This window comes from Myodes glareolus, chromosome 19, assembly GCF_982192425.1.
Source record: "Myodes glareolus chromosome 19, mMyoGla1.1, whole genome shotgun sequence".
NCBI classification, from domain to species: domain Eukaryota; kingdom Metazoa; phylum Chordata; class Mammalia; order Rodentia; family Cricetidae; genus Myodes; species Myodes glareolus.
The window spans coordinates 62,295,903-62,322,553 of NC_142044.1; the positions used below are offsets into that span (position 1 = coordinate 62,295,903).

The 26,651-nt window shown below is 46.2% G+C and overlaps 1 protein-coding gene across 1 annotated transcript; it reads right to left on the reverse strand.

The window, feature by feature from the left end:
* Positions 1-505: 505 nt before the first annotated feature.
* Fam186b (family with sequence similarity 186 member B) lies at positions 506-26,240 on the reverse strand. The gene is made up of 8 exons (XM_087899267.1): positions 26,009-26,240; positions 24,842-25,067; positions 17,317-17,499; positions 9,198-10,845; positions 8,545-8,737; positions 3,727-3,899; positions 3,043-3,228; positions 506-831 (listed from the first exon to the last, which is right to left on the reverse strand). The coding sequence occupies exons 1-8, from the start codon at positions 26,102-26,104 to the stop codon at positions 597-599; spliced, it is 2,940 nt and encodes a 979-aa protein (XP_087755393.1). The 5' UTR covers positions 26,105-26,240; the 3' UTR covers positions 506-596.
* Positions 26,241-26,651: the final 411 nt, after the last annotated feature.

Genomic DNA, 26,651 nt, shown 5'->3' on the forward strand with positions numbered 1-26,651 from the left:
TAGGCCGTTTGTGGCTGTAAATGGAGAGAACTAAGTAAGACCGAGTGGGGAGGAGGCAGGTTGGCGAGGGTCGGCAGGGAGGTGTTCATGGGCAAACGTAAAGCAGGGCTTCCACTGAACAAACACGTGGCTGCTGGCGAGGGCCTCCTGAACTCCACCATCTAGGTTTGGAACCTCACGTCTCTGGTCCTTCTACCCTTGTAGTTAAGGATGACCATGAATTCTTGATCCTCCTGCCCCTGCCTTCCAGGTGCTGGGCTCTCACAGGCATGCACCACAATGCCTTTCGTTCTTCTGAGCTGTCCTACTAATCAGCGGAATATGACTGATTTGTGTTTGATTGAATAGAATTTCTAACCTGCTGTGTGTCAGGCTTGTTGGCTCCCAGAGTCAGTCACCCCGCTCGGAAAACCTCTGACTGATGCCTGACATATTGCCAGGTGGCCTTGGGCCTAGTTCCAAAGATGAGCTGGGGGCAGAGGCTTTCGGCAATGAGACGGAAGACTTTGAACCAAACTCTATTTTATTAAAAACTAACAGTTTGGGGACTAAAGAAAAAAAAGTGTTTCTCTAAGTTTTGGGACAACTTCAGGGTTTCAAAGTCCCAGCTGGGAACCTGCATTTGGAACAAGTCCCTGTGAGGTCTTCAGTAACCCAGGAGACATTGGAGACTCACTAGCAGAGGCTGGAGTGGAGGGTGGAGCTGCCCCGTCCTTCTGGCTTTGCGGGGACCCAGGGAGCGACTGGCTGGACAGTTTTCGGACAAGCTCAGCTGGCTCCTCTGAGGGTTCCCGGCATTCCTTTCTTTGAACCGCTGAGGCACTGAAAGAGCTGATATGGTTACAGGTTGGGGAGCCACTGAGAAAAGGCCCATGTGGCCCACTCAGAGCGTGGGGTCAGATTCAGAGCGGGCTCAGACCTGACGTGAATGTAGAACTGCCAAGCATGACACTTTTGCCAAATCTTAGGGGTTCGGCTTCTCCTCTTTCAAGTCTACATCTTGCCTTGCTTCACTGGGCATTTCCTCTCCCCCTCCTTCCAATCTTATTTGGTATTTTTTTTAATCACCCCAACTGATCTAATCTCTTTCTCGGGTACCAGGTTCTAAGCCTTCTAAGTTTGTGCTCCAAGACCTCTGGGTGGGCACCAGAGCAGCATATCCTGTGCAGGGGTGGCTCTTCTTGAGGGAGGGTAGGGCTCTTTGAGCTTCACACTCCGCACAAGGCGCTATTGTGTGCAGATACAGCTACCCTTATCCTGGCAGTCAGAGAGCCCAGGAGCCCTCCTAGTCAGACAAAGCAGAGACCTCAGCGAGGTGGGCCTACGAGGTTTTGAAGGACACCATCTTGGCATTTTGGCACAACACAGGAACCTCATAAAAAGACACAGGGAGGTGATCCAGCCTGGACTGCAAATGCACTTAGAAGCAGGGCCCTGCCTCTGTGCTGGGCCTGTGGTAAGTCAAATATACTCTTGGAGAGTTGTAGAACGGGAGGAAAATTGCGTTCACCTAAATTCTCTCACAAAGAGAGAAAGCTGTCTGTGCTGGGAACAATATTTTGATAAGAGCTTCAGCCTGCGGCTGAGATCCCAGTGGAGGCTCAGGGGTGGGTGGAACTGCTCTGCCTGAGACATGAAAGGGATCTTAGAATTTTGCATTATACCACAGAGTGTGAGCAAAAGATGAAAGAAAAAGACAGGAAAGGAAGCTGCCATTGGGTGCTGTTCACGGCACTCTCTTTCCCCATCAACCTCTTTCTCAGCGTGTGTAGAGGGTGTCCACGCTCATGTAGGTGTGTGGGTGGATGGATGTTATGTGTGTGAACACATGGGGAGGCCAGAGGGCGACATTGGGTGCCTTCAGGTGTTCTCTGCATTCTGAGGCCTGGTCTCTCTCTGGACCTGGAGCTTGTCTATCTGACGAGTGCTACCGTGCTAGCGTCTTATGTAGGTGCTGGGAATCTAAGCTCATTTCAGACTAAGTCATCACCCCAACCACCATTTGCTCTCATTCGCAGAAAGATCCTAGAGTCAAGTGTAGTATGTACACTGGATGTCTATCCAGGCATTTATATGTGGAAAGAACAAAGGGGTGGCCCTCAAGTGCCCCCAGAGACTGGGCAAAGACACTGAAGGAGCCTGCAGGGGGGGATACCGCCAGAGGAGGGCGTCACTGAGCAGGATCCCCCAATGGCTTCTCTTTGTTACAGGTCTTTCTCGGGGTAGTGTCAGGCCCACGAGCAGCAGATGAGATGGGCCTGAAAAGGGCCCCTTGAAAGAGCCTTGAGTGACGATGTCTTCAAGCCAAGAGAGACAAAGGGGATAACCTGCTCTAACCAGAAAAGCCTTCTGCCAGCCCACTGGGTGCTGAATCCTTCTGCTCTCCCCCTGCTGCTGTCCCGGGCTAGCCTTCACCTGGAGGTCCTCCTGTCTCGGCCTTCTGAGTGCTGGGGTATAGCTATGTGTCCCCACTCCTGGTTCTCAGTTGCTTTCCCCAGTGGCAGTTCTTTGAGGTGGTCAGGAAATGAAAACCCCAAAGAAGGACTCAGGCCCAAGTCTGAGGTCTATCACACAATTCCTGTTTTCTCTCAGTCTCTTTGTCCTTCCGCCTGTTTCTCTAGGACAAAGGCAATGAGGGCACCTGAGAGAGCCACGTGAGAGAGCCACGTGAGAGAGCCACGTGAGAGAGCCACGTGAAACTGGGGACACGTGCGCAGGTAAAACACACAGCAGCCATGTGAAACTAGGAACACGTGCGAAGGTAAAACACACAGCAGCCACGTGAAACTGGGAACACGTGCGAAGGTAAAACACACAGCAACCTCGGGCCCACGGAAAGTCCTGTGAGAGGCTGAGGCAGCTTTGTCGTAGGACCCGCGACAATGGGTGAGGCAGAAAAGTGGTTCTTTTCTGGTGTGGTACAATAACTGAGTCCAGGACTGGTGTTTACAGAGAGGCCCTGAGCTGTTGGGTGGAGCCAGTGCATCCTTGATGGACAGGTGTCCCTGACTCCAAGTTACACAACCCGCCCTGGCTCCTCACCGAGTCTTGAAGGCCATCGAGCTTCTGTGGTAGGAGGGATGCTCGTCCACGGCCAGTAGCCTAGGGATATCTGGGTGACCCCCTAGCTGGTCCCAGGGCAGGCTTGTGGGGGTCTTCTTCTCTATTGGGTGACTTGAAGAGGACACATCCGTCTTCCATACGGCTTCCATCTGGCTCTCTTGTTGGCTAGGAGTGGGAGCGCACAGACAGTATCAGGAGAGACAAACAGACACGGAAAGAGGCTGCGGAGCCACAAGGTCCAAGCACAGGCCTCTATGTCACCCTTTTGCCCTGGGGCTGAAGCTCTGAACCGGTCCCATTGGGGTAGGAGTTCACGGGAGGCATCTTGGCTGTCCAGAGGCTCAGCGTGGCCTTTGGAGGCCTCGCGGTGGGAAGAATTAGGCTCATTTACATAGACAGACCAATGGTCGATACTGGGTCAATGTGCCCAGAGTAGAAATATAGGTTTTTTTCCCCTGTATTTTCTCAGAATTAGTCAGGCTATCCCCACAAAACCACGTGTTATCATACACATTCTGTCTCTGGATCTGAGCCCAGAGCTGGTCAGGGCAGCTGAGCAGACAGGCCTTGAAGCCACTGAGGTCTGTCCTCACTTGCTGCTGCCTCCACAGGCTAGCTGCCCCTGCTCCCTCTCCCCTCTCACCTCAGCCTGCCAACACCTACCCAGCTAACCGCAGGGGCACAGTTTCCCAGTGCTGCTTGGGTGGAGGAGCTTGCTTGTTGGCGGCACCACTGGACCGGGCTCTCTGGAAAAGGACTGGAGGGGACTTGCTTTTCCCTGGCTTGGCAGAGTTGACCACAGGGACGTTCAGGTGGATGCTCCACTCTTGCTGGAGCTAGAGAAGCCAGCAGAAGGTGTCAGGAAGATGGGAAGGGAGGCCTCTCTAGCATGGGAGGAAGTCTTGCCTGATTGCCACTGACCCTGCTGACCTCTGGGTTGAGGAGCGGCTAAGGCCCTTTGACTAGAAACCCAGGTCCCCAGCACATGATAGTTTCCTTCATTCTTATTTGCTGGGGTAGTTCCTACTTCCTCCTTTGTTGTAAAGAATCTGGACAATGGACAAAAGAGAGGAAAGGAAACTGAAGGCAGCAGAGCCCTGACAGCACTCGCAGACTGGGCTTGAAGCACAGAGTGGCCTTCCACCCAGACACTGTTTACACAAACACTCGCCTGTTCGGAAAGCCTCCATAATATTTCATATTCCTTTCAAACTTTGTAGCATGAATAATAAAAACCAAGAGGCAACTATTGGGGTTCAACCCGAAAACCAGAAAAGCAAAGCAGCCAAGCCACTAGAGAAGTCTTACCTTTACCAAGGTTGGGTGACCACAGACTTAAACAGACTAAGCCTCTCTCTCCTCCCATTTTATATTCCCTGTGCTGGGATTAGAGATGTGACTCCCTAGTACTGGGATTAAAGGTATAGGCCACTACTACCTGGATTTGTTTCAGCACTGATCTTGTGTAGCCCAGGGTGGCCTTGAGCTCACAGAGATCCGTCTGCCTCGGTCTCCCAAATCCTGAGATTGAAGGTGTGTGCCCCCACTGCCTGACCTCCATGGCTTAGCTTTGCCTTTCTGATCTTTAGGCAGGATTTATTTATTAAAACATAAATAAACTATCACTATAAAACTTTATTTACAATTATTAATGTGTGTGTGCGCTGAGTGACATGGAGGGCTTGTGGTATTCAGAAGCTTCACGGAGCTGGCTCTCCTTCCCACCTCTATGTGTGTTCCAGGGGTCAAACTGAGGTTGTCAGGCTGGTGTGCCAAGTCACCGCACCGCCCTTGCTATTTCATTTTATGCTTAGCCGCCCCAGTGCCGGGATCTCGGGTGTGCAGCGGTGTAGCGAGTTGTCTCCATGCTCACCCGTTATAAAGAATTGCTATAATGGTTTCATTTCTCTTGTGCACACACCACGTCTGTTGTCTGCTGATTTCAGGGGGACTTCAGTCCATCAGAGCTGTTGCTCACATAGCTGAGCAGAAGGCAGAGAGCTGCACCAGAACAGGGGTGAGTGTGACCTCCAAGGTCCAACTCTAATGACCCGTGTCATCTCGGCCGACCTCACTTCCAAAAGGCTCTGAGGCTTTCAGAATAGTGGCACAGACTGGACGCTGAAAATTCAAAACAAGAGCCTGCAGGAGACATTTTAAACTCAAACCGTAACAACCCAGAGGAGGGCCGGCTGGGTCCTGTGGGGATCCCATTTTCAACTTCTTTAGGAATTTCCCCACCGTGTCGGCGGCTGCAACCAGGTCCCCATCTCCACCCACAGTGTCCACGGGATCTCTTCGAGCCACACCACTGACTCATCTCATGTCACCTTTCTTTCCTGGTGTGGTTCAGCCCCTCCAAAGAGGAACTCCCATGATTTACTCCAACGTGCTGTGTGCTAAGAGAAATAGGCCAGACGCAGAAAGGCAGTCTGTGTGGAATCTAAAAAAAAAAAACTTTCAAACATATAGAGGTGAAAAATAAAACAGTAGTTACCAAAGTTGGGGTGTAGACCAGGAAGTGGGAAAGTGTAGACCCAAGGACGGAGTAGAAAGCGTGAATGAATAACTCGGTTGCCATTGTCCTCGCAGGGACCAGGATGTTCTAAAGAGGGACACTTGTGCCCCACTTTTTATCCGGTTCTTGAAAAAACGGTCCCCAAGGAATTAGAATTCCCCAGAAACCTCATACAAGGGGCAGGGGAGACCTAGAGCCCCGGAGTTCCCCAGGAGGAGACTTCACTGCTAATGGACAGAGCAGGAGGCAAACACTGATGCTTTGGGCTGGGACCATATCTTGATCAGAACCGGGTAGTTAGTTCTGCAGACCTCTCGGCTCTGTTTAAACCTAGAGCCCATGACAGTGCCCCAGCCAGGCCAGCGAGAGACCCTTTCTCTGATCCTTCCAGTGCAGTGTGGTCACAATAAACCCCTCTCTGCTTTTCACTGTTACTTTCTCTTTAATTAGCATCTCAAGGATGGGTGATTAAGCCCAGCTTGTCAGCGCTGCCAGAGACCAGGCCTGTACCCTAAAAATTCCAGTAACAAAAAGATGTTAAGTATAGCATGAGGCTACAGTTAATAACAGGGGATCCTATTTAGGATTTTTGCCAACTGGATAGATTACAGTTACTTTTGCCACAGAGGGAAAGTTGGGTCATCACATGAGATGATATGTCCTCATGAGGGGACAGATGCATAGCTCTGTGCTGTCTTCCCCGGCAGCCTGCAGAAGAGTTACCTGCATTTTTAAGGAATTTTGGCTTAGGCAAATGCAGGATTCCTGTCTTCTTCACAAACAGGAATTTCAGGACTAGCCAGTATGAGCAGGGTTGGGGTTTTCTTAAAAAAATGCCAGCACTTGGGAGGCAGAGGCAGGTAGATCTCTGAGTTCAAGGCCAGTCTGGTCTACAAAGTGAGTTCCAGGGCAACACAGAGAAACTTTGTCTTGAAAAAGAAAAAAAAAAAGAAGAAGAAGAAGAAGAAGGGAAAAGAAAAAGAAAGAAAAGAAGGGAAAGGAAAGGAAAGAAAGAGATTCAAGAAAAGAAGAAAAACATACCCGATCATGAATATGGCTTCTCAGAGAGTGAGTTTATCAAAAGACATTTTAAATGTAGATTTTAAGCTTGGGAGTTAAGAGAAAAAACCAAACCGGTGCTCAGGGAAAGAGGCCCTGGAAGCCTGCGAGCTTCTCAAGGGAGAGTTTCAGTTAAGTCCTAGCCTTAGCCGTGAGTATTATTCTGGTGACTCTCAAATTACATCTCAAAGGGTTGCGCGGACCCCCACCTTTTGGATAAGTGAGATTATAGGTCAACTCCAGCAGGGCCTCGGCGGGATTGTAATGTGATCAAGCAGGCCAGAGCCACTATGGCTGCACCTGGAGTTTTGGTCAGGTTTACAGCGGGAATGGACACAATGTTAATTGCACTGGAATCTTGAGCCTGAGACTCAGTCAGATTCTAGGTCTGGAATCCTCTTTTTCCTTCTCATGTGCCCATAATTTTCTGTATCTGTCTTGCTTCAATGGATATGTTAATTCATTTTACTACAGTAACCGTTTTACAACAGGTATCCTATTTCATTCTATGTACTACTATTCCCTAAACATACACAATAAAATTCAGCATAAACAAACACACAAACACGTTAACAATTTTTATCACAAAGCCCCCAGAGAAGTGTAAAACCAAATAGGCATGCCCAGTCTTACAACATTGTGACATGACAAAGTCACGCTCTAGAACCACACACACATACACACATGTGCATGTGCGCGCACATACACACACACACACACACACACACACACACACACAATGAGGCCCTCTAAATGTTTTAATTAGCATTATGATTTCTCTTGGGCCTCCACATTCATAGCTCTGCTGGGGGCATGCAGGCCACAGGTTAGCTGTGCTGGGGTCCCCAGGGCCAGCAGATCCCACCTGAACTACTATATAGTTTAAGAAAATGTGCTAGGGGGGCTGGAGAGATGGCTCAGCGGTTAAGAGCCTTGCCTGCTCTTCCAAAGGTCCTGAGTTCAATTCCCAGCAACCACATGGTGGCTCACAACCATCTGTAATGAGATCTGGTGCCCTCTTCTGGCCTGCAGGCAGACACACAGACAGAATATTGTATACATAATAAATAAGTAAGTGAATAAATAAATAAATATTAAAAAAAGAAAATGTGCTAGAACCAAAGGATTTAAGTTTTTAAATTGAAATGGTGGACTAAATGCTCAATAAAGTCACCAAAAAATAGGCCCATACCAGGTGCACAGTGAACCTGTCCAACAATGAAGGCACAGAGAGATTCTGCCGGCCGAGAGAAGGAAAATAAGCTGGACCCAGAGAAGCAGAACTCAGGATGATTTGGGGCTCGAAGCAGCATCCAAACCAAAAGACACAGTATGCTACCTGCAGAGTAGGGGAAGGGAGGCCTGCTTCGACTGCACATGATAGGAGCTAGCCTAGCGACTAAAAAGTAGGGCAGATTCTAGGCAAAGACACTCTCAAGGCCTGCGTGGTGGTTGAAAAGGTGCTTGTCCTGAAAGCCTACTGACCTGAGTGGAAGAGACACTCATGCACTCCAAATAAAACTGTTTTTAAAAAGAGACACCTTTAGAAGATGTGGTTACTCATTATTTACCCCCACTGCTCTGTCAGGAAGTGCCTGAAGAAGGACTCCGGTAAAACAAGGACGAATCTGTAAGGCAGGGGCCAAGCTGACCCCAACAAGGGGGGGGAAGAGACCCCTTTGTGCCTCAGGCCTGCGTGGCAACCAGCGCTGAAGGGCACAGGCCTCAGCGCCCCCTTCTCACACAGCTCCCTGTATTTATACAGTCGACAGGGGCTTTCCCTCATACTACAGCCCAGAGGCTCTCCCACGCCCTCTCCTTTCCCATCACCCCACGGCCCCCACACTGCACCCGCTCACTGACTGCACCCCGTCACTGGCTAGGTGGCAGGACAGGAGGCCCACCTTAGGGAACACGGTGACCATGGTATGCAGGCACTCCCGGTGCGTCTCCTCCAGGTCCTTCTGCTTGCCTGCCCAGGCCTGCAGCCTGAGGCTTTGCTGGCGGTCGATGTTTTCCAGGAAGACGTAGAGGTTCTGGGCCTTGTGGGTGACCCTCATTTGTCGAATGGCTCCTATTTGTTTGATTACTTCTTGTCTGGGAAGACAGAGAAGTGACTTAGCTGGTGGAGGGGGTTCCTCTTTCCTTCAAGTCGGCTGACTAGAGAGGGGCCTCCACTTTGGTAATTCTTGAGGGGAAAAAGAGGAATGGGTATGCGAGAAGGAGCAGGACGGTGGGAGGTGGCGGTGAGGGGAGGAACCCGGGGCTGGAAGGGAAAAGTCAAGCAAATGGTATTGAGTGCAGGGCAGGAAGCTAGAAGTTGGAGATGGGAAGAGTGGGTTTGGAGGGAAAGTCCACTATCAGGAAAACAACATAGAGATGCTCTTACACCTTCGAGTGGTGCCCAAGGCCTGGTACTAAACAGTCTTTGTTAGTCCTCTTTGCTAGGAGACCTGGGGGAGTCCCCGCATGGCTTTCCTGCCCATTGGCTCTACCCTGTTTCGCAGTGGGTATGCGTGGGTGCCAGGTGGGTGCCGGCTGTCTGCTGGGCACCTACCGGAGGCTCTGGAAGCGTCGGTAGTGGATGTACTTTCTGCACAGGCACTGCAGTCTGAGGACGCTCAGCTCCATGGCAACGGCAGTGACCTCCAGGGCCCTGCTCCGCAAGTACTGTGGCAGTGCCAGCTCCGATTCCGGACTACCCAGGATCTGCAGGTTCTTCAACTGGCCCTCCATGTTTATATGGTACACCTTGTCCTTAAAGGTTACTGGGGCTTTCTGCAGAGAGGACCGGCTCACCCTTCGGATGGGTGTGCCAGTGACGGGTAAAGAAGCGCATTTCTTGGGTTTAGCAGAAGCCTGGCGGGTCTGTGATGACTGCATGGGCTCAGCTGAGTTCAGAGCCCTCTGGTTTCCCTGGCCAGGCTGCTGGGTGTGTGCAGACACGGGTAAATAGGATCTCCTGCTCTGGCGAGCAGACTGTGCCCTGCATGGGGGAGGTGCTGACGATGGTTCTGACTTCTCCAGGGTCCTCCATCGGTTGGTGGTCATGAAGATCATCTTCTCGGAGCTGCCCTTCCGCTCCCCGGAAGACTTCCTGGGGCTCCCGGTCTCCTCTTCTGGCTGGGTGAGTCTCTGCCACTGCTGCCTGGCAGCTGCCTCCGCCTCCCACTGCCGCACCTTTTCCTGGTGCTCCTGCTCCAGCAGGGCCCACTTCTTTTGCCGCTGGAGCCACATCTCCTCCTCCTGTAGCCACTGCTGCCTCCTTGTCTCCCAGCTGAGTTCCTCCTCCCAGCGCTCCGTGTGGCTCTCCGAAAGCGCCCTCCTGGAGCTCCCTGGGGACAGACACTTCCCCGGATAGGACTTGTTTCGGACTTCATCCATCTCTTGAAAGTGGTCCCCCAGGTCTTTGCCTTCACGTTCTGGGGCCTCTTCAACCAGTTTTTCCCATCGTGTAGGGAACTTGAGGGCCTCTGAGTGCAGCAGCACGGGTTCGAGGTGTCCGGCGTGGCCAGTGAACACATCCTTGCCCCTTGAGGAGAGTGGCGGCTGTGCCGGTGTGGTGCTGCTATCCCAGGCCTTGGCCAGGCGGCTTGGGGAAAGGGGGGAAAACAGCTGTTCCTCCTCCTTGAGCGTCTGGTGGGCTTCTTCCAGGGCTACACCTTTCTCTGGAAGGGTCTCCTTCTCAGGGGGTTCTGGGGCATCAATGAAAACCTTCACGGGTTCTTCTAGAGCAGCAGCAGTCTGAACCGTCTTTAGCTGGAATTCCAGGGCATGCTTTATCATGAGGAGGTCATGGTATTTACCCCCCAGCACCTCTACCTGCTTTAGCAGGGCGTCCCTTTTGCTCTCGAGGACTTGGATGGATTTTTGGAAGTACAGCCTCTGGCTGCTGAGCTCTTTGGTCATCTCCCCCTGCAGGCATCTGTATTTTATCTCCAGACTCTTGTTCTCCTTGTGCTGCAGGATCAAGGCCTTGCTGAGGTTCTCTACCACAGTAGACATGTACCTGATGGCCTTGACCTCCCCTTTGTTGAACATGGTGGAGTCGAGGAGCTCCCGCAGCATGGACTTCACCTCTGAGACATTTGTACAGGTAGTGTTCTTGTCTCGGAGCATCTGCTCCGGGCTCAGCGGTTCAGGGAGGTCCGAGGACTTTTGTGGGATTTTCTCCCGCCAGTCCTGCCAGAAGTTATGTTTGGACACTGGAAGATAGAGGGGAAAAAGGTAGCAGGCTCCCATATAGCGGCAGCAAGCCCACTATGAAAGAAGTAGACTGACTCTCCAGACCCTGCCCAGCCAGAATTCTTTCTCACCCACCCCTCTTTGGGACAGACAAGAATAAGGAGCTGGGGGGCTGGAGAGATGGCTCAGTGGTTAAGAGCATTGCCTGCTCTTCCAAAGGTCCTGAGTTCAATTTCCAGCAACCACATGGGAATTGTTCCACATGGGAACCTCGCAGACATCTGTAATGAGGTCTGGTGCCCTCTTCTGGTCTGCAGACATACACACAGACAGAATATTGTATACATAATAAATAAATAAATATTTAAAAAAAAAGAATAAGGAGCTGGCTGTGTGAGCCAGAAGGCTGCTGTGAGGAGACACCCTGAGGGCCTGAGATTGCCTCGGGCCTCGCCTTAGGCCCACTAGCTACACAGCTCCTGCAGAGCTCAAAGGCCTGGACTGGTTGCCAGGCGCCACTCAGTTCAGCCTACCCCTCACAAGGAGTTTGCTTTTCTAATCTTGCCCCTTTCCAGGTTCAAAGTCCTTGTTTGGCTCCTTAATGTCAATGACTCAAAACCCTCAGCCCCACTCAGAGGTCTCCTGTCCGTTGTATGATACCTCTGAACTGTGCGTATAGACCATCTGTTACGGCCACTCACAGGTCACTACTGTTTAATAACCGTCTTTGCCTATGTGGGGAAGTCACACTGGACCTTCATCCCAAGAAGACACAGTAAGCACAGGTTACTGTATAGATACATCTCCGCTCCTCCAGGGCTGGTCATGATCATCCATCTTGGTAGTTACTGTGTATAGGGCTGGTGAAATGATCATCTTGGAGCATCTTCTCAAACACCACTGGCAAAGAAAACAGTGGCTAGCTTTGGATGCGAGGCAAGAGCACACATGGTGCTTAGTGATGCTGAGCATCTTGCCAGCATTCAGATAAGCCATATGAGCCTGGGAGTCAGGATTCTGAGACCAGGTCACTTGCAGTTTAGCATCTTGCCGGCGTTCAGAAAAGCCGTATGAGCCTGGGAGTCAGGATTCTGAGACCAGGTCACTTGGATCCAAATCTATTTTGTGCCATTTGCTTTGGGTACATTTCCTGCCTCCTTAGAGCCTTAGTTTCCTCGCTGGAAAAATGGGAACAACCATAGATTCTAATGCTTAGGACTTAGAGTACACACATTTGAGGCCAAGTAAAGTAGTAAGTAAATGCTTAATAAATAATACCAAGAGCTAAAAAAAAAAAAGATGCTGGTTGGTGGTTGTGGATGCCTTTAAATCCAGCACTTGGGAGGCAGAGACAAGCTAATCTCTGTGAGTTCGAGGCCAGCCTGGTCTACAGAGAGAATTCCAGGACAGCAGAGCTACACAGAGAAACCTTGTCTCAAAAAAAACATACAATACAAAACAAAACAAACGAAAAAGATACAGCTTTTGCCCTTTAAGGGTTTTACTCTATCAGGTTCAGGCTGAAGAGATGGTCAGTTGGTAAAGACTTACTGTGTAAGCACAAGAGCCTAAGTTTAGATCCCCAGCACCAACATAAAAAAGCAACGCATGCTAGGCACATCCATCACCCTCTTACTGGAGAGGCAGAGACAGGAATTGATATAGGATTCCCCTCTGTATGCTGTGATTACCATTGATTAATAAAGAAACTGCTTTGGGCCTATAGTAGGGCAGAACGGAGCTAGGCAGGGAAAACTAAACTGAATGCTGGGAGAAAGAAGGCAGGGTAAAGAGAAGCCATGAAGCCCCGCCAGAGACAGATGCTGAATGGAACCTTGCCGGTAAGCCACAGCCACGTGGTGATACACAGATGAACAGAAATGGGTTAAATTAAGATATAAGAGCTAGCCAATAAGAAGCTAGAGCTAATACGCCAAGCATTGATTTAATTAATACAGTTTTTGTGTGGTTATTTTGGGGCTGAGGAACCGGGGACAAGCAAGTGGCTCCAACAACAAATTGGCGCTCCAGCATGTGCTCGCTAAATCTACATAAAACCGGAGAGGGCTTGGAAAGGAATTCTAGACACTAAAAACAAAACAAAACAAAAACCACCAAAATTTAGCTGCATTTTTTTTTTCCTGGATGGGCTCTGTTTGCTGGTGGCATGCTGCAGCTCCTTTGAGAGAGTTCTTTCTGATTCAGCAGTAGAAAAAAAAAAAGTGCGATTTTGAAGTGGTGGCTTCCTGGGCTGTGCTTCCCAGGAGGTGGAGCACTTGAATGGGGTTTGTGGGAAGCATGCTGCAAGTTACTTGGCGGCAGCATGGGCCAACTGGTTACCAGAGTTGAGGTGGTGAGTGTGGCTCACACCTGGCAGTCTCAGAGGCAGTGAATGGACCTCCACCATGTTGGACTTGGTGGAGCCAAAAGGCAAAGCAGCTTTAGTCCTAGCCAGGCCACAGCTTGGCATTTTAAGAAGTGCTTCTGGTCAGAAAGTAATTACAGATGCAACAATAAAGACAGATTCAGATTAAAAAAAAAAAAGACCTCTAAATGGGTCACAGTGTTGGATAAATGTACAAGGCTTGGGAGAGAAAAAAAATAGACAGTTATAAAAGGAAATAAATGGTTATAAAAAAATAAAGTCTTTAAAGAGACAGAGTAAACCTGTAGAAAAAGTAATAGAGTAAGAAAAATAAGCCACACAAAGATGGAAAATACATAGAGAGTCTGGATTATGTATATTATTGTGTTTTCTTTGAATTTTTTGACTGTGAAGGATCTAAGTGCAGAGAGGTACTTCATAGTACAGACTGCTAAGCTAAACCAACATATATATCTTAAAGTTGCCTTGGCTTCAAAATATGGGTGTAAGAATATGTTGTTTTGGAAAAGAGGTTCTTCTTTTGTTACCACAGAAGATGAAAACCTATGGATTCCTTCCAGACTAATGTGGTTTGATGTACCAAGACCCCCTGAAAGGTTGCCACAAACATCCCCAAAAATTGTTTCACCTAACAAAAAGCAAGAAATAGTTTGGAGAGAACTACACCCAAATTTCCTAAAAGATTGTTTATAAATGTTTGCTTGCATTTAAAGGGGGATATGATACAGAGTTGGATACTTTGCATTGGTATGGATCTTAGTTTATTGATATAAATTTAAAGTCAATTTTGTTGTATGTATATTTCTGCTCTTGATTAAAGTATTATATTTAGGCAGCTCATTTAAGAATGTAATGTATAATCAAGAAATGCAGGTTAGTAGATAATCATCATGATGGTTAGTATAATCATCTCTGATAGTTAAGTGTGTAGTCGTGTTAGTTAGATTTTCTAGATATATAGAGATATATTTCAGTTATATAGGTATTCCTTTTTGTTGTTTTTTTAAATATTTATTTATTTATTATGTATACAATATTTTTTCTGCATGTATGCCTGAAGGCCAGAAGAGGGCAGCAGACCTCATTACAGATGGTTGTGAGCAACCATGTGGTTGCTGGGAATTGAACTCAGGACCTTTGGAAGAGCAGGCAATGCTCTTAACCACTGAGCCATCTCTCCAGCCCCTATCAGTAGTCTTTAAATTTTTCAGAGACCTTCAGAATATGGCATTTAAAATGTTTTAAGAACTTAGGACTTTTCACGCCAATGAAACATATTTGCTCCTGGCAGCACCAATAACTTCAAGAGGAAGATGGGCACTAAAGAGGTTCCTTATGGAGTTGTTTAGCCATTTGGATAAGAAATTGCTCCTTCCTGAACTGCTTGATGGTATGCTATATAAACTGGACATGCAAGACCCACAGAAAAATGACTGCAGAAGTTGCCTGAAGAAGGTGAGACGGTCTGTCAGGGTTCCTGCTTCATGAAAGAGTCTGCCAGACATTACGCAGGATACAGAAGAAAGTGAATGACAAACTGTCAATGTAGGCAGAACTGTCTTTGAAATTTTCCATGGAAAAGTCTGTGGATACTATGGGCCAGTAGGCTGAAGATGGGTGCATGCAATGTTACAGAAGAACTTTAGGTGACTGTCCAGGCAGCGAGATGTCTCTGTTTCTAGAGTTTTGGAAATTGCTTACAATGTAGTTCCTATTAACTTAGGTAATATTATATCGTTCTGCAGTCTTTGATGAAGTCAAAGAACAAATAGTTATAGTTTCCTTAGTTATGATAAAAAGTAAAGCAGATATAAATGTTGTAACTGTAATTCTTGCTTGATACCTGTGTTATTATATGTAATTTTACTATGTTAAAGTTAAAACCTTCCTTTTCATTTAGACAGAAAAGGGGAGGTGATGTGGGATTCCCCTTTGTATACCATGGGTTAATAAAGTAGCTGCTTTTGGCCAATGGCTTAACAGAATACAGCTAGACTTGAAAAGATATATTGAGAGTAGGCAGATAAAAAGAGAAGCCATGTAGCTGCAGCCCAGGACAGACAAGCTGGAACCTTGCTGGTAGGCCACAGCTACGTGGTGATACACAGATTAATAAAAATGGATTAAATTAAGATGTAAGAGCTAGTCAATAAGAAGCTAGAGCTAATAGGCCAAGCATTTATTTAATAAATACAGTTTCTGTGTGGTTACTTCAGGGCTGAGCAGCCAGGAACAAACAAGCAGCCTACTATAACAGGGAGTCCCTGGGCTTTCTGGTCAACCAGTGCAGCCCACTGGAAAGTTCTTGGTTCAGTGAAAGACTATCTCAAAAAATAAGGTGGGGACTAACTGAGGAAGACTCCCAGTATTAATCTCTGGCCTACACACAAACTGCACAAATTATACTCTTGAAAGAAAATAAGTATGGGGCTGGAGAGATGGCTCAGTGGTTAAGAGCACTGCCTGCTCTTCCGAAGATCCTGAGTTCAAATCCCAGCAACCACATGGTGACTCACAACCATCTGTAATGGGGTTGGGTGCCCTCTTCTGGCCTCAGGCATACATGCAGAAAGAATATTTTATACATAATCAATCAATCAATCAATCACTTTTTAAAAAAAAAGAAAATAAGTATACAAATAACTATACTTCAAAATCCAGCGTGGTGAAGACAATGGGACAGACAGTCTGTGTTTTCCATTTCTTCCTCCCGGTACATTCAACTTCACTTGATTTTGTTTCTTTTGAGACAGACTTTTTCTGGCGCATCTCTGTGAGTTCAAGAGCAGCCTGGTCTACAGAACTAGTTCCAGGACAGCTAAGGCTACATAGAGAAACCCTGTCTTAAAAAACAAAAACAAGGGGCTGGAGAGATGGCTCAGAGGTTAAGAGTATCGCCTGCTCTTCCAAAGGTCCTGAGTTCAATTCCCAGCAACCACATGGTGGCTCACAACCATCTGTAATGAGGTCTGGTGCCCTCTTCTGGCCTGCAGGCATACACACAAACAGCATATTGTATACATAATAAATAAATAAATATTTAAAAAAAAAAAAAAAAACAAAAACAAAAACAAAAAGCCCAAAGCTATACAGCCCCAAATTGGTAGAGGTGGGATTCAAGTTGAAGTCACACTCCAAAGGCCATGCTCTCGAGTGTGGCTAACCAAAGCAAGGGACTGGGTTCTGCCATCAGTTTTCCTGTGGCCCCCCCTGAAGTCTCTGAGCATCAGGACTCTCGCCTACAAAATTCAGGAGGAGGTCATCCGGGGCCAGTGTGGTGTGGGCAGGAGGAAAATGCCAAGGTTTAGTCAGGCTGGTGACTGACCAGCTTCGGAGAATCCAGAGTCAGGAAGGCTCCAGAGGAACTTCCAGTCAAAGCTTGGCAAATCCTGGCTTGGCAGCTGGGATGGAGAAGGAAAGGTTGTTCCTCAAGCTCTGCCTATAAATTTGCAAATTTACCCCCCCCCCCAACCTGTATGAGGCCACAGCTCCAGGGAGTACTTAACAGCCCATTTTCACCTCACTCCTACCTGTATCTTTTTGTTGGTTTGTTTTTCAAGATAGGGTTTCTTTGTGTAGCTTTGGAGTCTGTCCCGGCACTCGCTCTCTAGACCAGGCTGGCCTCGAACTCACAGAGATCCGCCTGCCTCTGCCTCCTGAGTGCTGGGATTAGAGGCGTGCGCCGCCGTCCCCTTATACCTTATAGATATCAGTCCTCTTATACCTTATAGATATCAGTCCCCTTATACCTTATAGATATCAGTGTTTTGGTCTGTGCACCATGTACATGTAGTGCCTGTAGAGGCCAGAAGAGGGCACCAGACACCCTGGAACTGGAGTTACAGACAGCTGCGAGCTGCTCTCTGGGTTCTGGGAATCGAACCAAGGTCCTCTGAGAGATCAGCCTGTGCAGTGCAACTCAGAACAGCTTTGTGACCAGTGTGCTCGCTCACCCCAGCTCTGCACCCTGGCTTCCTCCTCTGCTGTCTGCTGCATGTGTGATACGGAGGAGGGGCACACCCTGAAGATCCCCCTGAGACCTCTTCCCCTGAGAGGGCATCCAGCCCATCCCCATCCAGGCCTCCTAGGGGCTCCCGGAACCTACTTTGTGTTCTTTTCTTTTGTTCTTCAATGAGAGTGGAGCAAAGAGAGACGAGAGACTCGATGCCTCCTTTGGTGGCCATGAGGGACAGAGGCAGCACTTTCTCCATCACCTCGATCCATTCGTCCAGGGCTTCCTCTTCCTCCACATTCCTCCTGTCCTTCATCTCATAGGTCAGACTGTCACCTGGACGGGGTGGGGGCCAGGCTGAGCCAGTCTGCCCTCTGGGGACCCCCACGGAGCCCTACAGCACAGGGGTGGCGGCAGACCTGAGGGTGGCCTGGTTTCACTGTACACTAGCTACTGGGAGGGTCACTTCCTTGAGCTTGGCTTTCCTTTCCTGCAAAAGGGTTGGGCAAAGATGAGTGGGGTAATACTTATGAAATGACTGACCCGAGGCCTGCCGTAGACATGAGAGATTGTTGTCAAGGTGTGAGGCCCACCCAGATATGCCTGTTGTATCAATCTAACATCTGGACCACGAAGTGGGTGAAGCAGAATCAACAACTTTCTTTGTGCTTTTGTCTGTCTGCTGGCGTGAAGTAGAATCTTACAATGTAGCCTAGGCAGCTATGCTTGCCTGTGTGGGTCTGTGTGTAGCCCAGAGGGTACCGTGGGGTGTCTCCTCTCGCTGAACCTGGAACTGTAACCCTTTCTGCTGGACTGGCTGCCACCCACCTTTCTCCACTTCCCAGTGCCGAGGGTATAGGCACATACTGCCACTCTCTGCTTTTTTTGAAAAATATTTTTTATCATTTTTATTTTTACTGAGCTTTACATTTTTCTCTGCTCCCCTCCCTCCTTCTCCCCTCCCCTTAAACCCTCTCCCAATTTACTCAGGAGATCTTGCCTTTTTCTACTTCCCATGTAGATTAGATCCATGTATGTCTCTCTTTGAATCCTAATTGTTGTCTAGGTTCTCTGGAATTGTGATTTGTGGGCTGGTTTTCTTTGCTTTATGCTTAAAAACCACTTATGAGTGAATACATCTGATAATTGTCTTTCTGGGTCTGGCTTACCTCACTCAAAACGATGGTTTCTAGTTCTATCCATTTGCCTGCAAAATTCAAGATGTCATTATTTTTTCTGCTGTGTAGTACTCCATTGTGTAAATGTACCACATTTCCTTATCTATTCTTCTGTTGAGGGGCATTTAGGTTGTTTCCAGGTTCTGGCTATGACAAACAGTGCTGCTATGAACATAGGTGAGCACATGTCTTTGTGGCATGATTAAGCATTCTTTTGGATATATACCCAAAAGTGGTATTACTGGGTCTTGAGAAAGGTTGTTTCCTAATTTTCTGAGAAATTGCTACACTGACATCCAAAGGGGTTGTACCAATTTGCATTCCCACCAGCAATGCAGAAGTGTTCCCTTTCTCCACAACCTCTCTAGCATAAGTTGTCATCAGTGTTTTTGATCTTGGCCATTCTTACAGGTGTAGGATGGAATCTCAGAGTTGTTTTGATTTGCATTTCTCTGATGACTAAGGATGTTGAACATTTCCTTAAGTGTCTTTCAGCCATTTTAGATTCCTCTGTTGAGAGTTCTCTGTTTAGGTCTGTACTCCATTTTTTTTTATTGGATTATGTGATCTTTTGGTGTCCAATTTCTTGAGTTCTTTGTATATTTTGGAGATCAGACCTCTGTCTGATGTGGGGTTAGTGAAGATCTTTTCCCATTCTGTAGGCTGTCGTTTTGTCTTGTTGACCGTGTCCTTTGCTTTACAGAAGCTTTTCAGACTCAGGAGGTCCCATTTATTAATTGTTTCTCTCAGTGTCTGTGCTGCTGGGGTTCTATTTAGGAAGTGGTTCCCTGTTCCAATATGTTCAAGTGTACTTCCCACTTTCTCTTTTATAAGGTTCAGTGTGACTGGCTTTATGTTGAGATCTTTGATCCATTTGGACCTGAGTTTTGTGCATGGTGATAGATATGGGTCTATTTTCATTCTTCTACATGTTGATATCCAGTTATGCCAGCACCACTTGTTAAATATGCTTTCTTTTTTCCATTTGATATTTTTTGCTTCCTTGTCAAAAATCAGGTGTTTGAAGATGTGTGGATTGATATCCGGGTCTATTCGGTTCCATTGGTCCTCCTGTCTGTTCTTATGCCAATACCAGGATGTTTTCAGTACTGTAGTTCTGTAGTAGAGTTTGAAGTCAGAGATTGTGATGCCTCCCGAAGTTCTTTTATTGCCCAGGATTGTTTTGGCTATCCTGGGATTTTTGCTTTTCCATATGAAGTTGAGGTTTGTGAAGAATTTTGCTGGATTTTGATGGGCATTGCATTGAATCTGTAGATTGCTTTTAGTAAGATTGCCATTTTTACTATGATTGTCATTTTTACTATGTTAATTCTACCTACCCAAGAGCATGGGAGATCTTTCCACTTCTGGTGTCTTCTTTTATTTCTTTCTTCAAAGATTTAAAGTTTTTGTCATACAAGTCTTCCACTTGTTTGGTTAGAGTTACTCCGAGATATTTTATGCTATTTGTGGCTATTGTGAAGGGTGATGTTTCTCTGATCTTTTCAGCCCTTTTATCATCTGTATACAGGAGGGCTACTGATTTTTTTTGAGTTAATCTTGTATCCTGCTACATTACTGAAAGTGCTTATAAGTTGTAGAAGTTCCTTGATAGAATTTTTGGGGTCACTTAAGTAAACTATCAGCAAATAATGAGAATTTGACTTCTTTTCAGATTTGTATCCCCTTGATCTCCTTTTGGTGTCTTATTGTTCTAGACCTCAAGAACTATATTGAATAGATATGAAGAGAGTGGACAACCATGTCTTGTTCTTGATTTCAGTGGGATTGCTGGGAGTTTCTCTTCATTTAGTTTGATGTTGGCTGTTGGCTTGCTGTATACGGCCTTTATTATGTTTAGGTATGTTCCTTGTATCCTTGCTCTCTCCAAGACCTTTATCATGAAGGGATGTTGTATTTTATCGAAAGCTTTTTTGGCAACTACTAAGATGATCATGTGGTTTTCATTTTTCTGTTTGTTTATATGGTGGATTATGTTGACAGATTTTCATATGTTGAACCATCCCTACATTTCTGAGAGGAAGCTAACTTGATCATGGTGGATAATGGTTCTGATAGGTTCTTGGATTCAATTTGCCAGTATTTTATTTAGTATTTTTGCATCAATGTTCATGAGTGAGATTGGTCTGTAATTCTCTTTCTTAGTAATGTCTCTCTATGGTTTGGGTATCAGGGTAATTGTAGCCTCATAAAAAGAGTTTGGCAATGTTCCTTCTGTTTCTATTGTGTAGAATAATTTGAGGAACATTGGTATTACTTCTTTGAAAATCTTGTAAAATTCTGAACTGAAACCAACTGGTTCTGGGCTTTTTTTGGTTGGGAGACTTTTGATAACTGCTTCTATTTCTTTGGCAGTTATAGGTTTGTTTAATTTGCTTATCTGGCCTTGATTTAATTTTTGGTAAGTGATATTTATCCAGAAAGTTGTCCATTTCCTTTAAGTTTTCCAATTTTGTGGAGTACAGATTTTTGAAATATGACCTGATGATTCTCTTTATTTTCTTCATGTCTGTTGTTATGTCCCCCTTTCATTTCTGCTTTTGTTAATCTGGATATTCTCTCTCTGCCTTTTGATTAGTTTGAATAAAGATTTGTCTATTTTGTTGATTTTCTCAAAGAACCAACTCTTTGTCTCATTGATTCTTTGTATTGTTTTCTTTGTTTCTATTTTGTTGATTTCAGCTCTCAATTTGATTATTTCCTGCCGTCTAGTTCTCTTGGGTCAGTTTGCTTCTTTTTGTTCTAAACTTTTTAAACATTCTGTTAATTCACTAGTGTGGGATTTTTCCAGCTTCTTTATGTAGGCGTTTAGTGCTATGAACTTTCCTCTTAACATTGCTTTCATTGTGTCCCATAAATTTGGGTATATTGTGTGATCATTTTCCTTGAATTTTAGAAAGTCTTTAATTTCTCTCTTTATTTCTTCCTTGACTCATTGATAATTTAGGTGAGCATTATTTAATTTCCATGTGTTTGTGGGCTTAATTAGTATTTCTGTTGATTTCTAGTTTTAAAGCATGGTGATCTGATAAGATACATGGGGTTATTCCATTTTTTTTGTATTTGTTGAGGTTTGTTTTGTTACCGAGTATGTGGTCAATTTTTGAGAAGGTTCCGTAAGGTGCTGAGAAGAAAGTATATTCTTTTTTGTTTGGATGGAATATTTTATAGATGTTTGTTAAGTCCATTTGAGTCATAACATCTGTTAGTTCCCTTATTTCTCTGTTCATTTTTTTTGTTTGACCGACATGTCCAGTGATGAGAGTGGAGTGTTGAAGTCTCCCACTATTTGTGTGTGGGGTTTAATGTATGGTTTAAGCTTTAGAACTGTTTCTTTTACATATGAGGGTGTCCTTGTATTTGGGGCATAGACTTTTAGTATTGAGATTTCCTCTTGATGGATTTTTCCTGTGACTAATATGAAATGTCCTTCTTTGTCTCTTTTGAGACAAAGTTTGAAGTCTATTTTGTTAGATATTAGGATAGCTATACCTGCTTGTTTCTTAGGTCCACTTGATTGAATATTTTTTCCCAACCCTTTACTCTGAGACTATGTCTGTCTTTGAAGTTAAGGTGTGCTTCTTGTATGCAGAAGAAGGATGAATTCTGTTTTTGTATCTAATCTGTTAGCCTGTGCCTTATTATAGGTAAGAGTTAAGTCCATTTATATATTAAGTGATATTAATGTCCAGTGATTGCTATCTCCTGTTAATTTAGCTTTCATCGTTGGTGTTGTTAATTTGTGCATTTTCCCATTCTTTGGGATTTGCTGCTATGAGACCATCAATTGTCTGTGTTTTTGTTGGTGTAGCTAACTTCCTTGGGCTGGAGTTTTCCTTCTAGTATTTTGTGTAGGGCTAGTATTTTGTGTTTGTTACTAGGTATTGATTAAATCTGGTTTTAATATTTAAATGTCATGGAATATCTTGTTTTGTCCTTCTATGGTGATTTAAAGTTTTTCTGGGAAGTCTGGGCTGACATCCATGGTCTTTTAATGTCTGCATAACGTTTGACCAGGACCTTCTGACTTTCATTGTCTCCAATGAGAAGTCAGGTGTAATTCTGATAGGTCTGCCTTTATATGTTACTTGGCCTTTTCCCTTTGAATCTCTTAATATTCTTTCTTTACTCTGTATGTTTAGTGGTTTGATTATTATGTGGCGAGGAGACTTTTTGGGGTCCAATTTATTTGGCGTTCTGTAAGCTTCTTGTATCTTCATAGGCATGTCTTTTTTTAGGTTGGGAAAGTTTTCTTCTATGATTTTGTTAAATATATTTTCTGTGCTTTTGAGTTGAACTTCTTCTCCTTCTTCTATACCTATTATTCTTAGGTTAGGTCTTTTCTTGGTGTCCCATATTTCATGGATATTCTGGGTTAAGCTTTTGTTAGATTTAGTATTTTCTTTGACTGATGAGTCTATTTCCTCTATTGTATCTTCAGCACCTGAGATTCTCTCTTCCATCTCTTGTGTTCTGCTGTTTATGCTTGTGTTTGTGGTTCCTGATAATTTTCTCATGATTTCTGTTTCTGTAATTCCCTTGGTTTGTGTTTTCTTTATTGTCTCTATTTCAGTTTTCAACTCTTTTTTTTTTCAGGTCAAGCAGTTTCTTTATTAATTAGGCAAAGTTTTCAACTCTTGAATAGTTTCTTTCATATGTTTGCTTTTTCTTGGTTTTCTTTAAAGGATTTGCTGATTTCTTCCAATTTTTTGTTTGTCTTTTCCTCCATTTCTTTGAGGGAATTTCTCATTTCCTCTTTTAAGAGTTTCAAACATCCTCCTGAAGTTATTTTTTTAGGCCATTTTCTTCTGCTTCATCTGTATTTGGTTGTTCAAGTCTTGCTGTTGTAGGGTCTTTAGGTTGTACTGGCATCATGTTGCTCTTTGTGGTGTTGTGTGTTTTCTTACCTTTTCTACTCATCTTTCCCTCTAATAGGTATGTTTGGGGCTGTCAGTGATTCTGTTGATTAATCTTCTAGGTGCCAGTAAATCCAAGGCTCATATGGGTGTTCCTTGTGGTACAGTCAGTGTTACAGTTCTAGTTACCCTGTTGGTCACTCCTGTTGGTGTTCCTGAAGGTCACTCACTGCTCCCGGGCTTTGCTCCTCTCCCTTGGAGTTTGCTGTCTCAGGCCTGCTCTAGCCTAGGTTGTCAGTTTTGACCTGTTTCTATAAATCCTGGTCTGGATCCGCTCCTGCAGAGGTCCCTGGCTTGGAATTGGTTCTACAAAGGTCTCTGACTCCCATCTACTCCCTAGAAGTTCCCAGGCTCTGGTGCGCCAAGACCCACAGAGGATCTGGCTCAGGCTTACTGCCTCAGAGGTCCCAGACTCAAGCTCGGACCAGACCGGGACCCGCAGAGGTTTCTGGTTCCTGCCTATTCCCTTTGATGTACCAGAACAACGCCCGGACCCACAGAGGTCCTGGCTCAAGCCTACTCCCTCTGAGGTCCCAGACTCATGCCTGGGCCTGCGGAGATCTTTGGTTTCTGCCTACTCCCGTGGAGGTCCCAGATTCACATCTGGACCCTCGGCGGTCTCTGGCTCATTCGCTCAGCGGTTGCTCCCCATCCACTCTCTGCTTTCGTATCACTTCTGGGAGCCTGAACATAGGTCCTCAAGTTTGCACAGCGGGTTCTTGTTCACTGGGCCACCTTCCCAGCCCTGTATGTGGTGACAGGTCCTGACTGGATTGAGGGATGCACCTCGGGGTGAGTGCATTTCCAGAGTGACCAGAACACAAGGGTTCTGACCTAATCAGTAAATTATTCCATTGATACATTCACAATTTAGGTGGACTCCTGCGGGGGAGTGATAAGGACCAAGTTGGAGACAGTGGGGGTGTGCCTTTAAATGGTATGTCTTGACCCTGGGCTCTTCCTGTTCTCTGCTTCCCGGTTACATGAGTGGAGCAGCCTCCTCTGCCACAATCCCACTGTCACCATGGCTTCTGGCTGGCCTGGGGCCTAAAGTGATAGGGTCAAGAGGCCATCACTGACACCTCAGGTTCCAGGAGTCAAATTGAACCTTTGGTCCTTTCTCTCAGGTATTTGTTGGAGCAACAAAAGACTTGACTGATGCAGCTTTTCTGGGGATGGGATCACCCGCTGTGATGTCAGCTGATACAGCCCTTCTGGGATGGGGGTCACCTGCTGTGATGTCAGCTGATGCAGCCCTTCTGGGGTGGGGGTCACCTGCTGTGATGTCAGCTGATGCAGCCCTTCTGGGGTGGGAGTCACCTGCTGTGATGTCAGCTGATGCAGCCCTTCTGGGGTGGGGGTCACCTGCTGTGATGTGAGTACTAGCAACCATCACTGGGGAAGAGGTTTTACAATGTGTTCTTTGCTGTCTTATATCCACCACTCCCGTTCCCTTCCTCACAAGTGCTGACTTAGGTGGAGAAAAGAAAAGCCTGGGCCAGCAGGGACCAGCATTTGGGGGAAGCACTAGCTCTCAGGACCATGCCAAGCCTATGGACTCACCCCAGTCTCCCAGCCAACGGAGGATCTCATACAGGTGTTTCTCTTTAGCCTTGGCGTCTTTGGAGAAGGAGGCAATTTTTTCCAGCAAGATGAATCTCTTCTTGCCTTTTTGCTCTGGTTGGTGAGGTTTTGCCTTTTCTTTTAAATCATATCCCAGTTCTTCCTGGAAGCGATTGATGGCACAATTGACATTGTCCAAGATGTCCGAGAGCTGGGTGGAAATATCCTATATGGGGGGGGGGCAGCAGATGGCAGAGGTTAGGAGTGTAGATCCTGGGGTCTGTTGGCCATGTTTCAGCAGCATGACCCCAGACAAGTTGCTACACTCTGGATCCCAGGTTTTCTCACTGGCAAAGTAGAGCTCATTATAGTACTTAATGTCACAGGTTTTTAGGAGAATGGCATGAACTGGTATTGTATTTAGAACTGTGCCCGGAACACGGAGAGCACATCAGCCCTCATCATCTTAATTATTAAGCTCAGTGGCACTAGAGGTCCATAGTGAACTCACCTTCAGAATTTCAGAACTTGCTGGGGACATTTGCAATTTCACAAGGACTCAGAGGAAATAGGGGGAAAAAGCAAAAAACAAAACAAAGCCCCCCAAAACTGAATCCTAAAGAAACGCTGTGGATCAAAGGTTCAAGAATGTGTCCTTGGCTGTCCTGTGTGCACCACCCCCATTTTGCTCCTTGCAAGCACTGACTTTGGTGGAGATGGAGGAGCCTGAGCCAGTGCGGCAGCAGAGTCTCATAAACAAGGTGACCTGAGCCTTTGGACACCACTTCAAGTGTTTCCAGGCACAGCTTAGGGGATCTAGTAGTCTGTCAATACAGAATCTGAATTTTAAATTACACCCCCCCCCAACACACCTTTTGGGACCTTTTGGGACCTTTTGGGACTAGGCAGGCGCTGTCCAGGGTCCTCCTGCCCACTTATCTAGGGGGTGTTACCTTACAGCCCTGCCTTAAGGAGTGGTTAGTCTCAGCCTACCCTTATAGAAGTCAAATACAGGATGCAGACACTCTGAACTCATCTCTCTGCAAATCCAGGTTGTCAAGTATCCCAGGACCCCCAAAGGCCCAAAGGCTGGAATCTTGTGTAAACATGAGATCAGTCCCCAGCCTCGACATCAATAGAAGGGTGTTTCCTCATCTCTGGGGTTACCTCCTGAGTCCGAATTAGCTGAGCAGCCTCAATCTTTGAGATGATAGCCTTCACTGATGTGGGAGTCACCAAGTGTGGTGGGTTGTCCTTCTCCATGCCAGATAATTCTCTCAGTCCCAAGATGCCCTGTGTCTCTCGCACACAGGTCTGAACACACAGTATCGGCAGCTTTGGGGGTTAAGGGCCCAGGGAGATTCCCGGGTACCCAGTGCTCAGCCACAGATCTGGTAACTGCCAGACACCAGATTCCAACTGACTCTCTTTTCTCTAGTGACATCATCAGTTTGACTTAAAGAATTAGAAGATTAAACTTCCCGCCAGCTAGCTCCATTTCACCCACTACCTGCTATCATCTTTTCTTGATCTGTTTTTTTGTTTGTTTTTGTTTTGTTTTGTTTTGTTTTGTTTGTTTTTCGAGACAGGGTTTCTCTATAGCTTTGGAGCCTGTTCTGTAACTAGTTCTGTAGACCAGGCTGGCCTCGAACTCACAAAGATCCGCCTGCCTCTGCCTCCTGAGTGCTGGGATTAAAGGCGTGTGCCACCACCGCCCGTTGATCTGTTTTTTTTTTAATCATTATGTTATGTTCCCAAACTAAATATTAATGGCAAAAAAATAGGAAGAGAAGAAAGTAGGAAAAGTGAC